Source organism: Miniopterus natalensis, chromosome 4 (genome assembly GCF_054644295.1).
Source record: "Miniopterus natalensis isolate mMinNat1 chromosome 4, mMinNat1.hap1, whole genome shotgun sequence".
In the NCBI taxonomy this organism is placed as follows: Eukaryota; Metazoa; Chordata; class Mammalia; order Chiroptera; family Miniopteridae; genus Miniopterus; species Miniopterus natalensis.
The window spans coordinates 59,005,590-59,022,838 of NC_142084.1; the positions used below are offsets into that span (position 1 = coordinate 59,005,590).

Sequence of the window (17,249 nt, forward strand, 5' to 3'; positions counted from 1 at the left end):
GCTTGATTTTTCTAGAAAAAAATACACATCAGTACTGGATCATATTGCTGAGCCAGGTTCTACCACTCACCTGGATCTTGAAACCTAAATGTGTAGGTATCACGTCCCTGGAGGAAAGCACGAAGGGTGAGGCTCTGAAGAAGCAAATCTATAGCCCCCAGGGCACTGCCGAGCAGGCAGGAATCCCCACCATGCACGAGGCAGGTGGAAACTGGAACAATGGGAATGCGTAGTGTGCCTGGGGGCCTATCTATCACAGCCTTCTAAATGTGGCTCTTGTGAAAAGCCAGCTAGAGACCACTGTCATGAAACTGGCCATTCTCACTATGTTCCAGTAAAGCCAAATCCAGAGTTAAGGGTAAGGAAGGAAGGCACCTTTGGTTACAAGTGACAAAATCAAACTTGAACTGGAGGGGGGGAGGGGAGGGAGATGGAGAACTTGGTTTTTGTGTCAAGAATCCAAGGAAATAGGAACAATGAAAATGAAACTGCAGGAAGGGCAGGAAGGCACTTAGATCTCAAAAGCAAACAGTGAGAACCTGAATGCAGCCAGGACTCTCCACCACCTCTGCCTCCTTGAGGACTCTCCACCACCTTCCTCCTCTCCTAGTGAAAACAGACCTTCTCCATAGAAGAAGCAACTCCAGAGCAACTAGGGGTCCTGTCAGCTCCAGGACTGTTTGTTTACAGCTCCTGGCTCTAGAGAAGAGGCACCAAGCCCTGGGAGGGACATTCGACCCAAAAGGGTCAGATCCCACCCCAAGTAATTTGCAGAGCCGGGAGCAGTCACAGTAGAAAGTCTGGTTCTTGCAGGAGCCCTGTGAGGGGGTGCCAGAGGGCCAGTCCCCAGGGAGCATGCAGCACCCACCCACCTCTATCACACAAGTAGGGGGAGGGGGGTGTAAGCGAATGCCTACACAGACTGTCCACACACACAGTCTCTCATATTGCAGCTTCCACTCTTGTCTCCAACATGGCTTATTACATTTGATATTAAGTTGGCTAAGAAAAGGAAGAAAGGAAGGAGGAGGAGGAGGAGGAGGAAGAGGAGGAGGGGAGGGAGGGGGGAGGGGAGGGAGGGGGAAGGGGAAGGGAGGGACAAGAGGTAGGGAAGAAACAAAAAGGAAGTTTCAAAACTGCAGAGACATCTTTATTCCACTCACCTCACCCCCTCCAAAAAAACAGTTATGACATACTTATTGGGAAACAGTAACTAATTTTTCCCATGTTGACTTTGTAAATCAAAAAACTATTTTGTGCATTTAATTTCCTATGCTGCAGTTCTTGACAAAAACTGGTTGGGCTTATATCCTAAAACCTTCAAAGAATTAAACATAAAAGTGAAAAAATTTAGGCAGCACACAGCAGTAAGCTGTCCCCTAAATGTCCCCACTGGACACATACTGCAAAAGAAACATTCTGCGCATCTGCCAGGAGCCGGGTGTCATGCTAGGCTTAATCTCCATTATCTCATCTGTTCCCAGAAACATCCATCTGAGGCGGGTGCCACTGTTTCCGTTTTACAAATGAGAAAACCCAGGCAAATCTGTTCAAGGTCACGCAGCTGGTAAGCATACCAAGTGAAGTTCAGAGTCACTGTCCGGACATGAAAGCCTGTGCTTTCCGCCAAACCAACTTGTCCCTCACTAGAGAATACAATTCTGAATGCTGCCTATTTATATTGAGGTGGCAAACACCTACCTATGGTCATGAAAGGTCCTGTAGAGAGAGATAATAAATGGGCATTCATTTCCCAGCATCATACACCACAGCATAAATGAGTTTCCATATCTTGTTATTAAGTCAAGAGAGGAAAGTGGTACCCTCGGGAGAAAAATATGAATGATACTAAAGGAATGCAGCAAGCTCAATAAATCCAGAGACTAATATGCTATGTGATCTCTGCAGTAGTTATGCTGGTACTGATAACCTTACAAAAGTTCTTGGTGGAACTTGTTAAATCATAAAATCATCTCTTGATTCTAGAACATAAAACAATGTCTTTTTTATACAAACACAACCTTGGGGAAACTACAGATAACTGCGGATCTTTTTAAGATATTTTCTTCTGTCACACTGGGAACCATTTCCTTCACTCACCGACATTTTTACATATTTGTAGAAAGACTTCCATAAATATTAAACACAAATCGTAATACAGGAGCTAAGAGCTCAGATCTCCTCTAATAACTATGTATTTGGAAAGTCAGCCATTGGATTCACACAAGCAGTCATAATCAAATTTCTAAAAACGGATAGTTTGTGCTGGAATGTAAGTTAAAAACAGAGCATCCATTTATTGAGATTCATTAATATTAATACCTATTGACCTGCGCCATACTAAAAGCATTTTATTGAGCAGACAACTTCCAAACATAATATTACACAGTATAAGCTCAATATTCTTTCATTCATTTAACTAATAATTATTGTATAACGTAAATGTGCATAGGCATGGAGGGGTACAAATAAGTAAATAAACCCTCACTAAACTTAAAATGCAGTTATAGAGAAAATATATATATACTAAAGTTAAATCACTATTATAAATTTAAATAATAAGACAACAATACAGATGTCTTCAAATGATATGCTTGCATGCCAAATGAGTAGTAAAAAAAAATGCTACAGGTTTATAAGAGAGGAAGGTCAAAATGGGTTGGAGAGTAAAAGAAAACATCACTGAGAGAGGAGGGGTAACTGAGTAAAAGGAAGCTTGGTAATGAGAAGAAAAGGAGGTTTTATCAGTAAAGGCATGTTCTAAAGAGAGTAGATCAAGCAAGCAGAGCAAGATGTATATGTAGAGATGCAGGACATAGTATCTTCACCTATTAATCAATAAGCACAAAGCCACAATGGTCTACCTTTCAGTGTTCAAAGGCACATATTTACTTATTTCCTAACTTAAGGACTCAGTCCATGATTTATCTAGCTCCTCATTTTCAGCCGAAGCAACAAACTTGTCGAAGCTAATCTTTAAAACTCCCTTAGAAAAACAAAATATAATAAATAACTACAGTGTAAAGAATCATTGAGTTTAGACTGCAACACTCCGCTGGACCCCTGAGAGATTACTGAAGTCATGTAGCTTAACATCACTCTGAAACACAGCAATGCAGACGACAGTAAGAGTCAGAGAATCAGGGCAGGAAAGAAGGTTCAGGCCTTAAAGTAAATGCAAGGCAAGTAATTTGTTCAGGTTGTTGGTCAAGGCGAGGAGTTAACAGTAATTATAAGGCTAAGAACTACCCCAAATAGTAGACAGACAGAAATGCAGACAGGTCAGAGTAGGAAGGGCCTTTGGAAGTGAGCCAGGTCTCCACACATCCATACTCTGCTTTCTTTGGAGGTAGGCACCAGCCGACAACACAGGGCTTAGGTCTTGTCAGTGGGAGATGCACATGTGGGGTGATTAAGAGCGTGCAACCATCTTATGATGTCAAGAGATGGGGGAACTCTGACCAAAAACAAAAGAAAAAAAAGGCAAGCTAAAAGAAAGACTTTGGAACTTGCTGTTCCAAAGCCAGTGTATACATAAAGTGAAGCCTAGGCTTCAGCTCCTTAATGAATCTCCTTATTCTGAAAAAGATAATTGTGGATTTCAATGAACCAAAATAAAATCCCTTGGTTCATATCTTGTCCCTGGAGATACATATTTAAATTTATGTAGCTTATTGCTTAAATCGGGTGTGTGTTTCCCAAAAACTACTGCAGCAACATACATCTTATTCATCCAACATCTAATTTTCACCAGAAAATAATTATTCTCTTTTATTCCACTCATCAAAATAAGCCCACAGAGCTTCGTAGTATAAGCATAAGAAAAGAAAACGTTTTTAATTTCTTAAACTAAAAGTTATCTGCAAAGGGCTCCTCCAAGCTCTTACATTCGGAGGCGGCCGGGTGCAGTTTCTACTCTCGGAGGTGCGTGGTTCCCCAGCAACGGGCCCGTGCTGTCGGGGAGAGGCCCTGCCTGGGCTGGGCTGGGACCAGCCCGCTGCGGTCCTGGGGCGGGGAGCAGGAGCTCTGTGCGGCGCCGCCTCACGCCAGCGCTCACATCTCCGCGTGCGAGGAATGCTAAGCGGTCAGCTAGCAACTCCAGGGGCCAGCAGGAGTGGCTGCGGAGGGCTTGCTGCTAGCTGACGTAACTCGTTATGAACTGGTTTTTGAGACAAGGAAATGAAGGTTTTCAGCAATGCAGTGTTTGTCGGGGGCTCTGTTTGACAGCTGGCTACTCCGTTCGGCAAACTCTAGCATGGTTTTCTTTTTATCTGCTAACCACAGCACATTCAGGATTTTTTACTTGAGGTTTCATTTTCTCCAGCTGTAAAGCTATGAATTCCCTCACAGTATTTCATTTTCATGACTCTTGCCTTTTGGGTAAAATTTGTTAAAATATCAAATTTTTTTCAGTGGGCCAAAGAATCATTTTTGGCCTCAAGTGAACAATGCTTTTTAGTTTTTCATATTTTAGCAAACTGTAAGTTACCTAACTGTAAACTACAAATTTTAAAAAAAAATCAAAAAGTAAAATATGAAAAAGTTACAGAGGAAAATTCAGCACTAATGTTACTACCTTACCATGGCAACATCTTCAAAAGAATTTATTTTATATACATGCTCTAGGAAGACATTCAATGTCTCTAAGTTTTATTCCTTTTTTAAAAAACGTAATGATAATATATTCATCGAAACATATTGTAACTCTGCATTTCTTCCCGTTTCACTATTACCAGTCTTGGCTGTATTGTAATGTAAATTTAATATACTTACTCAACAAGCTGGTGGATCAGAAATATGCCATACTGAGAAACACTGCAGACATGCTCTCATGAAATGATACAAAAGTCCTACCAAAATACAGGGAATCATGTCCTTCTTCATGAAGGGCAATAACTTTATTCAACCTTCCATTAGGGACCCAGTTTACTGGAGAGGCCCCAGTTGACCCAGATGATACGGTAATCTCTGGTCAAGATAAAACCAAGCATTTGGCACTGTTAAAGACACACACACCAGTCCCAAAATGGAGTAGCCTAAGCCAATCCCCACATCCCCAAACCAAGACTTAATTCAGGTACAGTTTTGGCTCGCCCAGAAGTGAAATCTTAAATCAGTCAATCTGGAATTACCTGATCAGCAATAGTTAGGTAATCTGCCTGACAGGTCCCTACTATGCCTTAGAGGAAAGTAACTTATGGTAACCAACCCGCTTTTTTTCCTAGTATAACTTCCTCATTCTCATTCCCTTCTGCCTATAAAAGTCTTTCATTTTGTACAGCTCCTCAGAGTGCCTTTCTATCTGCTAGACTGAATGCTGCCTGATTCTAATAAATTTTTGCTCTAATAAGATCTTAAATTTTTAATATGCCTCAGTTTATCTTTTAACAGCATCATGAGTCAAAGTAGTCAAGTATCTCACCAAATGGGAAGAACATTATGATAGGACATCCAGGAGGACGTTACCAGAAGATCAAGCCACTTAGCCATTGTAATCCAAAAACCCTGGCCATGCCAGCTGGGCACCGTAACTGAGCTAGGAGTTTAGGAAACACAAAGGAGGAAAACAGCAATCACTGAGCCCCAAATATATTAAAGCAACTCAACCTTCACCTCCCTAAGGAGACACATTGGGATGAAGTATAAAACAAGGCCCCAAAGCCCTAGCTCCACCTCCAACTCCAGAGAACAATCTAAGCTGAAACAGTCCCTAAAGACAGACTGGAAGGGGAAGAGCTCAGTTTAGCCCTGAAAGGCCCAGGAAGATTTAAATGGGCTGTGAGGAAGAAAGCAAACATCCTGGAAGGAAGGAACTAAGAGCAGGAGTCAGCCTCAGGGGTGGAAGCAGAGATCTGGAACACTGAGACGGCAGCATGTTGCAGAAGTTTCTAGATCCAAGACGAACGGTGCATCACACAGATCACAAAGAGTTACCACTATTTTCTAAGCAGAGACAGAATGAAATCTGAGGTTTAAACAGATGTCTGAGAGTGGTGCTCACAACAGACTGGGGAAAATGAAGACAAGAGACCAAGGAAAGTGTGATGAATTTTATGTATGAACCTGACTGGGCTAAGGGATGTCCAGGTAATACATTATTTCTGGGTATGTCTGTGAAGGTGTTTGTGGAAGGGATTAGCATTTGAATTGGAAACACTAAGAGACCTTATCTAATCTGATCACATTAGAACAAAAAGGCACATGAAGGGTGAATTTACTCTCTCAGTGTCTAGGACATCCATCTTCTCCTGCCCTCAGGCACTCCTGCGTCTCAGGCCTTTGGACTCAGACTGGGACTTGTATCATTGGCTACCCCAGTTCTCAGGCCTTCAAGGTGGCACAGGAATCGCACCACCAGCTTTCCTGGGCCTCCAGCTTGCAGATGGCAGATCTTGGACTTCTCAGCCTCCAATGCCATATGGGCCAATCCCTGACAATAAATCTCTTTCTATATATCTACATATATCCTATTGGTTCTGTTCCTCTGGAGAATCCTGACTAATACAGAAGGCAAAATACAATCAAGACTACTGGAGAAAGGACATATTAAATACAGAGGCAAGGATCACAGATGAATGCAGGTAAGGGTTAGGGGAACTCGGGAGCATAGCAGTGCCACTAGCAGAAACAGAAATTAAAATATGTATCTAACATTCTGAAGAAAAAATAGTAAGTTTGGTCTTGGAACTGAGTTTGGGGTTACAGTAGGACATACACAACCTATAAATATTTCCAAATAGATATAGATTTCAGGAGCCACCCACAGAAAGGAGTGGAAGGGAAGAAGCTAGCCAGCCATGAGAAGAAGGGTAGAGAGAGTAAAGCAATAAAATAAGGACAAAGAAGCGGAGAATGCCAGCCGATATCAATTCTACTCCTCTGAAGGTAAGGTCATTGTCAGACACTCCCAACCTCTTACCGTCTCTTGGCTTAAAATTTGGTAAGGAGATAGAGACAAGTTAAAATGATTGAACTGTTATATGATGACAAAGCCATGGCCCACTAGAAATCCGGCGTAACTAAAGCTCTGGGCAGCACGGCAGAAACTCAGCTCTGTTTAGCCGAGCCTGGGCTGGTGCTCTGAGCTGCAGGAAGGAAAGGAAGTGGCAGGTAAAGAGACTGCCATCACCTAACAGGGTAGACTGACACTCCATTCTTCAAATATGGCCCACTCCTTATCACATACATTTCCATTTGGCTGCAGAAATTATTTCCAGCTAATAAAGTTTTCTGGTATGATAGGAAAAAACCAGTACCATGGAGACCAGCAAACAATGGCAATCCCAAGGGCCCAAACCCCTACCCTTCCTGTCTTCTTCAATCCACTGTTCTCTCTTACTCATTCAGACATTTATTGCCCATCTAGTGTGTGCGGTAATAGATAATATGTGCATGTCTATTATATATGATGCTCTTCAGAGGGGACCACCTCTCAAAAAGCTCACAACAGAGTGTACTGAAGTCATTCAACAAATATTTATGGTCAGCCTACCGTGTTCCAGTCACAAAGCATAAAACAATACCTGCCCTCAAGTAATTAGTAGTCGAGTGCTACATTTCCACAGAACATCAGAGGGTGTGATGCTCTCTGACAAACTGGGAATTTATGATGGAAGAAGGATGAAATAATAGGATATAGAAGATCCACAACTTTCACTCATCACACATTGACACTTCGAAACCATTTTTTGCAGATTCAGTCCTTTGTACATCACCAGTTCAATGATTTTGGCTGGCACAGGATGGCAGGGCATGGGAAGGGGCATGGCCATCTGCCAAGGCAGCACTGGGACCTTTAAAGGGGCTGAACCAAGCTCAACAAAGAGGCTTCCACTCTGGTCCTTGCTGAGGGCCTCAAGGATACTAACCCTCCTGTGGCTCATGACACAGGCTGTCTCCTTACTCAGCCAGCCTCCCATTCCTCTCCTCCCTCCCCAACCTGAGGCAGGTTTGCAATGTGACCCCTGAACTAAGGATAGCAGGCCAAGGTCCTACATGGATTGTGCTGAGCATAACACTCTTTCCCAACCACTGTTGCAGATTCCTAAGAAGTCCCTGCTCAGATACTTAAAGACGAGCACCTTCCAGTCATTCATTCTGGCCAGGAGAAAAGTTTACCACTGGTCATAAGAGTGAGTGAGAAGAAAGTCTGAAATCAGCACAAATCCATCACCAATGGCACAAAAACAACTAGGAGTACGTATCCCACGGACTAAAGGTCATCTACGTTAGCGTCTCTGTGTTACATTGGTCACACAATGGTCACACAGAAAGATAGCCAGTTTTGGTCTTTGTTCTCAGGCATTAACCATGTGCTGCCTGATATCCACAAACCCTACTGAGTGCCTGATGTAGGCAGAACCCTTTGTGAAGTGTTACAGAATAGAGGGTAAAATAAGTATCAAACAAAGCCCAGCCCCTCCCTTCAAGGAATGAAACATGGCGCCTCTGGTCAGCCATCTTTCTGGGGAGCTCACCCCCTATGACGAGGTAAGGCATGGATTTAATAACCTGGGTAGCAACGAAACATCTAAGTAACAGTGAAAGACCCAACAGAAGAATTCATAAGACAGTGCATAATTATTTGTCCAGTGGAAAAGAAAGGGATCACTTAGGCCAGAGAGAAAAGGGATGGGTTTATTGGAGAAATGGAATTCAAACAGGGCAAGTTTTGAGGAAGGATATACGGAAAATACAATATTTTACCTAAGCAGGCATTTAATAATCATTTATTGAATGATTGAATGAAAAGATTGGAGTATTGGAGTAGAATCACGTGAGCAATTCCAGAAGCAAAACATTGAAACAAATGTGAGCCTAAAGATGGGGTTCTGTAGGGGCACAGTGGGGGAAAAGGCTGGGAAGTAAGGATTAGATTGTGGGAGGTATGGAATACCCTTTTTCCAGGGACTTCAGGGAAACACTGAGGCTTCTAAAACACAGAGTAAAATAAAGAGCTTTAGATAGGATGCAAACAGGAAGAATAATAGTTCTGTGTTCTGCAATTTAGAAATTAATCACACATTGGGGAAAATTTTTCTAAAAGGAAAATTGTTTTCTATCATTTTCTTTTAAAAGTCTATGTACATCACTGAAAATAAAAGAAATACACATAATGCCTTCCACATAATAGAGGAAGGAATTTGTCCCCAAAGATCTTTTCTTTGTATAAATGATGCCACTACAATTGCTGCTTCAATAAAAATGAATATTTATGAAATGTAAAATGACTTAGATTAACTTATTCCAATTTCACCCTCTAAATTTAGATTTTTAAATCATGCCAAAATGTAGATTTTGATTACAAAAGCAAATTGAGGAAGAAAAAAATCTACTTGACAAGAAAAAGAGCAAAATTTTTTTAAAAAATGAACTTGAAATAGAGCTGACAAAAGATGATCGAAGGGTGGTCAATTTGACTAAAAACAACAGAAAGAGATCATCTTCAAAGTGGAGTTATTTAATTCAATAAAGCAGTCACATTACAAGAATCATGTTATTAAAAAAAAGAAGTAAAAAGTCTCCCATCCACCCTCGGATGGCTGCATAGCTCTCTGGCAGGCTATTAGTTTCTTAGCCATCCTTTCAAAGTTTCTTTGTGCATACATATAATTCTTTTCCTCCCTGTTCACACAAAAGCTAGCATGCTATATAACACTTTTCTGACCTTGCTTTTTTCACTTAACACTATATCTTGGCAATCTCTCCATACCCATTCATATAGATCTTTCCATGCTCTTTCTTACAGCCGCATATTCCATTGTGAGGACGAACCATAATTTATTTAACTAGCCCCTACTGATGATGGGCATTTGGGTTGTTTCCAATCTTTGGCTATTGCAAACAATGCTGCAGTGAATAACCTGGTACAGTCATCATTTGGCATGTGTGCAAGTCTATCTGTAGGATAAATTTGCAGAAATTGCATTCCTGGGTCAAAAGGTATATGCAATTAAATTTTTGATAGATACTGCCAAATTGCCTTCCCTAAGAGCTGAGCCAATTTCCACTCTAGCCAGCACTGTAAGAGAGTGCCTTTTTCCTTAAGGCAACAGAGTGTATCATCAAAGTTCTGGATTTTTGCCAGTCTGAAAAATGAAAAATGGTATTTGCATTCTCCTCATTATGAGTGAAGTAGGCCATCTTTTTATATGTTTAAGAGCCAACTGTACTTCCTCTTCTGGAAACTGTTCATAACCTTTGCCTATTTTTTTAATGGATGATGGTGTTTTCTTATTAATTTCTAGGAGCTTCTTATATATTAGGAAGACTGGCCCTTAACCTATAATATGAGTTTCAAATATATACCCCAGTTTGTCTTTTGAATTTGCTTATGATAATTTTGCCTGCAGAAGATTCTTATTTCAATGTGATCTAATTGATCAATCTTTTAAGTGTTCTGATTTTCAAGTCATGGTTAGAAAGGCTTTCCTCACACCAAGATTATGAAGGAATTCTCCCTTTCTCATACTTAAATTGTTTCAGTTTTTACACTTAAGTATAAAAACAGCATAGTAGTTAACTTTCCAAACACTAAAGCCAAACTGCCAACATTCATATCCCAGATCCACCACTTACGAGCTATATGACCTTGGAAAAGTCACCGAACCTCAATGGCTCTCAGTTTCCACATGTATAAATGAAGAATAATAGTTACTACCTCAATGGGTTATTGTGAAGATTAAATGTATTAGTAAACATAATTACTACAGTGACTGGTATATAGTAAGCATGAGCTATTATCATCATATATCTTTTGGAACTTGTCCTGTTTTAAGACGGAAAGTACAAATCCAACTTTTTTCCCCATATGGCTACCTAGTTGTCCCAAAACCGTTTACTAAACATTCCATCTTTTCCCCACTGATTTGAGACATCACCTTTATCATGTACTACATTTCCATATATATTCAGGAATTTCTAATCTTTCTATTCTGCTCCATTGACCTGGCCATTCATGGACCAGTACCACTGTTTGGTAGGGCTAGCTGTCCCTCTTTGCTCCTCTTTTACAGTTACCATAACTATTCCTGATTCTTTTTCCATATGAATTTTTTAATTAGTATATCCAGTTCTAGAACAAAATAAAAATATCATTGAAACCACATTACCTTTATACATTAACTTAGGGAGAACTGACATAACTGACATATGTTTCCTGTTCAGTCTTCTATCCAAGAACCTGGTATTTCTTGCCATTTGTTTTTCTTCTTTTGCATCTTTCAGTCGTGTTTTAAAGTTTTCTTCACATTGGTCCTGCATATTTCTTGCCAAGTTTACTCCCAAATTTTAACTCTTTTGGTTGCAATTATAAATGGAGTGCTTTCTTCCATTACATCTCCTAACAAGTTATTTATATAGAGTAAAGCTGTTGGTTTCTGTCTCATAAGGATATACTGATTTACTAAATTCTCTTGGATTTTCCAAATATGTAATCCTATCATCCGCAAATGGTGTTAACTTTACCTTCTCTTTTCCAATCTTTACATCTCTAATTGCCTTCTCTTGTCTGACTGCATTGGCTAACACCTACAAAACATGTTAAATAATAACCAATTACCCGAAGTAGGCCTGGTCACACTTTAATCATGCTTTAGGCAGTCTTGAAAAAATTACACATTAAACAAGTTTGAAGGTTTGATTCTTAACTTCTTGCAAAGTAGAAATCTACCAGGCCACAGTTTATAAAAGGATGGACATTTTCTTAAGAACATTAAAAAGGCAAGATTAAAGTTTAGATGATAACTCTTAACAACAAAAGTATTTAGTAATAGTGCACACCTGCTACTAGGCTGAGCAAGAGTGGACCACCTCCACATTCTTGATTGGGGCTCTAGCAGGAATTTCTAATGTTCCTCCATTAAGCACCATGTTGGCCTTTGGGCTGAAACAGATACATTTTATCACGTTAAGGAAGTAGCTATCTCTGAGTGTTGTTATAAAAAATGGTAGTTAAACTTGGTCAAACAATTTTTCAGCATCTAGGGAGATAGTTACATCTTTTTTGTTTGTTTGTTTGATCAGTTAAATGATGAATTATATTAACAGATTTCCTAATATTGATCCATCCTTGCATTCTGAGATTAAACCCCATTGCTAGACCCTGTTTATTCATATTTATTTTGCAGTTTTGCATCAATATTCATACATACAACAGTTCTGTCATTTTATTTTTGTGCAATCTTTATCAATTTTGGTTTCAATGTTATACTTGCTTCTTAAAAACAATTTGACAATTCTTTCAGTTTAAACAATATTAAAATTATCTGCTCTTTAAATATTTAGTAGAAGTCCCTTATAAAACTATCTGGACATAATGCTTTGGGAGGAAGCAACTCCTTGACAATTTTATTTTTTTTTAGAAAAATCTATCTGTTTAGATTTTCTACCTCTTCCTGGGGTCAGTGTGGGCCAATTATATTTTCCTAAAAATTATCTATTTCCATCCAAGTTTTCAAACTGATTTTCAAAGAGTTAAGCAAATAGCCTTTAATGATACTTAAAATTTTCTATTTCCATTATTTCCCCTCAGTTCCTATCTTGTGTATTTGTACTTTCTTCTCTTTTTCCTTTATTAGTCTAGCTAATAGTTTATAAATTTTATTGTTGCAGTTTAATTATTTTTCAAAGAGTCACCTTTTATATTACTTATATTGCTCTACCGTTTTTCCATTTATGTTTAAAGTTCTTAAACAAGTATACTTTTAGCAGGTGTGCTACATCTGTTCCTCACCCCAAAAGGGCATCACAGCAATAAATACAGTGAACACTATCTAAGAACCTAAAGGCAAGAAAGAGATTAAATAGGAGCTGTCAATGTTAACCTGAATATCTCCAAATCCCAAATACCTGACCAAAAAACCAAATTAGCAATGTTTCCAGTATAAAAAAAAAAAAAGTGCCACATAAATAAAAGCTGGGCCCAGCTGGTGTGGCTCAGCAGTTGAGCATCCACCTATTATCGGGGAGATCGCAGTTCCATTCCCAGCAGGGCACATGCCAGGGTTGCAAGCTCCATCCCCAGTAGGGGTTGTGCAGGAGGCAGCCGATCAATGACTCTCTCATCATTGATGTTTCTCTCTCTCTCCCCCTCTCCCTTCCTCTCTCTGAAATCAATAAATATATATATATTTATAAATAAATAAATAAATAAATAAATAAATAAATAAATAAATAAATAAATAAATATAAAAATAAATAAAAGCTGGGCTTTTACCATAATTAATTCATTGAAAATAAGATCAGTTTTAACTATAATAAACTTACATTTCAATAATGTAAGAGGTACTCTGGGGTTTTAATTATAAGCCTTCCACCTCCTGCCTATCTTTAGCAATTTAGTTCAACAAGCATGACTCCCCCCTTTTCCCCAGTCCCAAAGTTCTCAGTACTGCTTTATAGCCAGGCACTAAAACAGAGCAAAACCACCTCCACATATAAAACCAAAGTGCTGTGTGCCCTACCAGCCAGCAAGTGCTGTCCAGAACCTGCCACTAACCTGAACAGAATGTGCTTCAGTTGAGGCAGTATAGTCCAAGTTTATTTTTAACCAATCACCCAAAACAGGCCTATTCATGTTTTGGTCCATTTAAGATAGCCTGGGAGAAAGTAATTATTAAAGAAGCTTAAAAAGATTGAATCTTACCCTCTTGCAAAGTAAAAATCTGCTGAGCCACAGTTTACAAAAGGGTGTAAGTTTTCTTAGGCATACCAAAAAAGATAGGATTAAAGCTTAGATGATAACCCTTTGCACCAAAAGTATTTGGTAATAGTGCACACCTCATAGTAGGCTGAGACAAAGACATGAAAAAGACAGGCCTTGTCTTCTAAAATAAAAAGGTGATGCTTTTGTCACAGAACTTTTCAGAAAGTAGAGTACAAATAACAGACATACACAGAGGTAACACAGAGAAGTGAATAGCTGTTAAACAGAATGGAGGCTGGAACTGAGATTAATTTAACTTTTAAAACCACCAAAACCTGACAAAGAGGTAACACTGCCCATTTCTGGGGCCAATTATAACTTTCAGCAACCCATCAAGGCATGAGTAGTACCAGGAGTAGAGACAAGATAGGCCACAATGTGTAGGTATTGCCCTAGCTGGTTTGGCTCAGTGGTTAGAGTGCTGGCCTGCGGACTATAAGGGTTTGATGCTGGTACCTCAGTTGCAGGTTCAATCCCTGCTCCTCCACAGAAGCAACCAATCAATGTGTCTCTTTCAAATGAATGTTTCTATATGAAGATTAAAAAAAAAAAGTAAAATGTAAGTATTGGGGGGTGGTGTTACAACAGCTGAACAATAAGGACATATGCATTTTAGGCGCTACACCAGAAAAAGCAGTTTACAGGTCCAGATACAGAGAGATGTACACATGGCTATATGAAAAGAAAGAAGAGCCTGGAATAGAACCAGGTCCTGAGGTTTTGCCTAGTTAATGTGGATATAAAAAAGAAATCTTCGGCTGGTTTCTACCATATTGGTCAATCTTTTACCAAAAGTGTAATTTATATACTGGGAAATAGATTGGGAAGACTTTGGTTAAAAAAAAAAAACAGACCTAAATTTTGGTCAGTCTTGATCCTGAACCAATTTGGAAATCTGATTAAGAGTTTTGGGGTTGTTTTTTTTTGTCTAGGAGAGCATATCAAAGACACTGCAGATGTAAAAAGGAGGTTCAGTACCAGCTGGGGAAGTTCGGCATTGAGAAAGCATTGCCTTTAAATATCTATTTATGAATCCTGGTTTGCAAATTTGTGAAGAGAACTTATTTTTAGGATAAGTGAAGTTTAGATAATTGAGTTAAACATAGTTTAGAGATAAAAATAATCTGGATTATTTTTCCCCAAAACTCATTCTCTGAATCTGAGTTAAAAATAAAATAAACTTTTAATCTGTCAATGAGTTGGAGGTGAAGTGATAGCAGGCACAGGAAATAGAACTGCTAATGTAGGTAAATAAAAGAACAGGTCACACAATCACTTTCCAAACTGCCTCAAATCCAAAAACCTCTACCTTTTACAGTCTCATACTGAGTTTTGTATGTGCATACAGACCCTCACTATGACCTCCTCCTAGAAATACTCAACAATTCTCTAAGGGAAAGAAAAATTGAAGAATTTCTGGAAAGTTTCAAATGCAGAATCTATCTTGACATTGAACTATTTGTAAAAGATTAATCATCACTTAATTCTCCAACAGCTCTAAGGCAGTGGCTTATAGACTATGCAGTGCATTAAATCACCTGGATTGCTTGTTTAAAACACAAATTGATAGGGCTGAGACAGGCCAGTAAGCCAAGGACAAGTGGAATATGGAAACTGAGACAGCTGAACAAACTGGCCCAGCAATCCCTGAACCTGTTCTCAAGGACCCCTTTTCTCTGACTTCCCAGAGAGCTAAGGCAGCCGGGCTCTCCTGTTGCTGCTTCTATGCTAAGCCCTTTCTTGTTTCACTGTCTCCAGCTTTAAAAATGTTCCCTCATAGTCACCTGGAATCGTTTTGTGAAATTTTTCCTGCACAAGTCAAGGAAAGACCCGCCAAAGGCCCGGTCCCCTTTCCCAAAACAGGGCCACACTTTGACAAACACTGAGCCAAGGTAATCCTACTTAAATTATGGTCCTGGGGTTGGTGGACCTGGGCTGTCTTGCAAATCTGCACCAGGTCTAAGAAATGGAGAGTTAAGCTTTTGAAAACTTTAGGTAATTTAACATTACTTGTTATCCAAGCACGTGATCCCTTTTCTAACACTTCACTCTTATTGTATTTTCCAAAAGCACTGGTATGAGATTGGGAAATTATTTTAAAGCTTGGGAAGCCCAGCCCTAAAACAGACACCTAGGTAGGCCTGATGATACACAAGGGCAGAGCCCGGGGCACAGGGCTAAGGGCAGCTCCTACTGATTGGGGGAAACCGGGCAGTCCTGGAAGATAATGGAAGCCCGTGCGGATAACGCCAGCAGCCGGAACACTGCACGCAGCTGCACTTTCAAAACTGCAGTTCCCGTCGTTCTGTATCATGACGTTGCTTCCAGCGACAACACAACAACACCGCACCATTGCCGCAAGCGGCCGGCGGCGCATCCCAGCAGCCGGTGCAAACGGAACAGGAAAGGATGCCCCGAACCCCGGATCGCGGGCCCGCACACGCGGGGGCAAAAGGCGGACATCGCATCGGCGCTTTTCCCGCCCAAAGTTGGGGCCGCTGGGGAATCTGCATTTTAGGTGTTATGCCAGCACCCCAGATTCCTCCGGAGCGCTTTATGCTTTTGTAGGGAGAAAGGGCTAAACAAAGAAACAGGAGGGTCCTCTCCCCGCCTCCCCCGCCGCGCGCCTCCGCGCCTGCGCAGACCCCAGCCTATTCCCGACGGAGGCCGGTCCCCGCCTTCCGAGCGGCGGGCGGAGGACGCGCCGCCGGGCACGGGCACGCATGCGCTGCGGGGACCACCGCGCCCTCCGAGCGCTCCCGCATCCTTACCCGCCACGGCGATCGGGTCCTTCCGGCCCGGCAAGGCCTCCTGGGGGCTGACGATCTTGGAAGCGGAGTCTCCCATTCTTGGGACGGGACGAAGGCCGTGGAAGAGCTGGCGAGCCGTCCGGGCGGCCGAAAGCATGAGCGGGGCGCCGGCAGAGCGGCCGCGGCGACCCAGCCGCAGCTTCGGGACCGGCGAGCGCGAGCGGACGGCGGGCGCCGCGCGGTGGGGCCGCTGCGCACGGAGCCGCCGCCCCGATCGAGGTTACCCAGGCGCAGGCCTCGCGGGCTCCCGAGGGCGTGTTCTCCCCGAGGGCGCCCCGGCGGGGACACACCGGCGAGCGTTCTGGCTCGGCGTCAGTACAAAGTTCCCGAGCCGAGAACGAGCGGTACCGATGGCAGTGCAAAGTACGTGAAGCGTCAGGGGCCAAAAAAATGCCTCGCCTTTGATTTTTTTTTTTTTTAAGTTCGATCCCGTTTCACAACCTCCTCAGCGGTTGTTCGCTTTGCCCGATAAGATACAAAACGCTCTATCGTACAGACGAGTAGACTATGCCTATTTCCATTGCAGCCTTTATGGTTAATCACCGAAAAGATGAGTTCTGTATCCAAAATGAAACAAAATGAACACTAAGCCCAGTTTTCAAAAAGCTCAAAATGGGGAAATCAATATAATGACATATATATGCGCACACACATATGTATGAATAATATATTGAGAAACCTGTTTTATAGAGGAACAAGGCACGAATGCCGCCACTAACCTAGCTGAAGTGAAT

The 17,249-nt window shown here is 41.2% G+C and overlaps 1 protein-coding gene across 2 annotated transcripts in view; it reads right to left on the minus strand.

Annotated features, from left to right (window-relative positions):
* MSRA (methionine sulfoxide reductase A) overlaps positions 1–16,689 on the minus strand; it is a 350,861-nt gene extending 334,172 nt beyond the window's left edge. The window contains exon 1 of one of the 2 annotated variants that reach the window (XM_087815975.1): positions 16,477–16,689. In XM_087815975.1, the coding sequence (XP_087672101.1) occupies positions 16,477–16,612 (136 nt within the window). In that variant the 5' untranslated portion in view covers positions 16,613–16,689. The remainder of the gene's footprint in view (positions 1–16,476) is intronic. The other variant, XM_087815974.1, reaches the window with a different exon arrangement.
* Between the last annotated feature and the right edge of the window lie 560 nt (positions 16,690–17,249).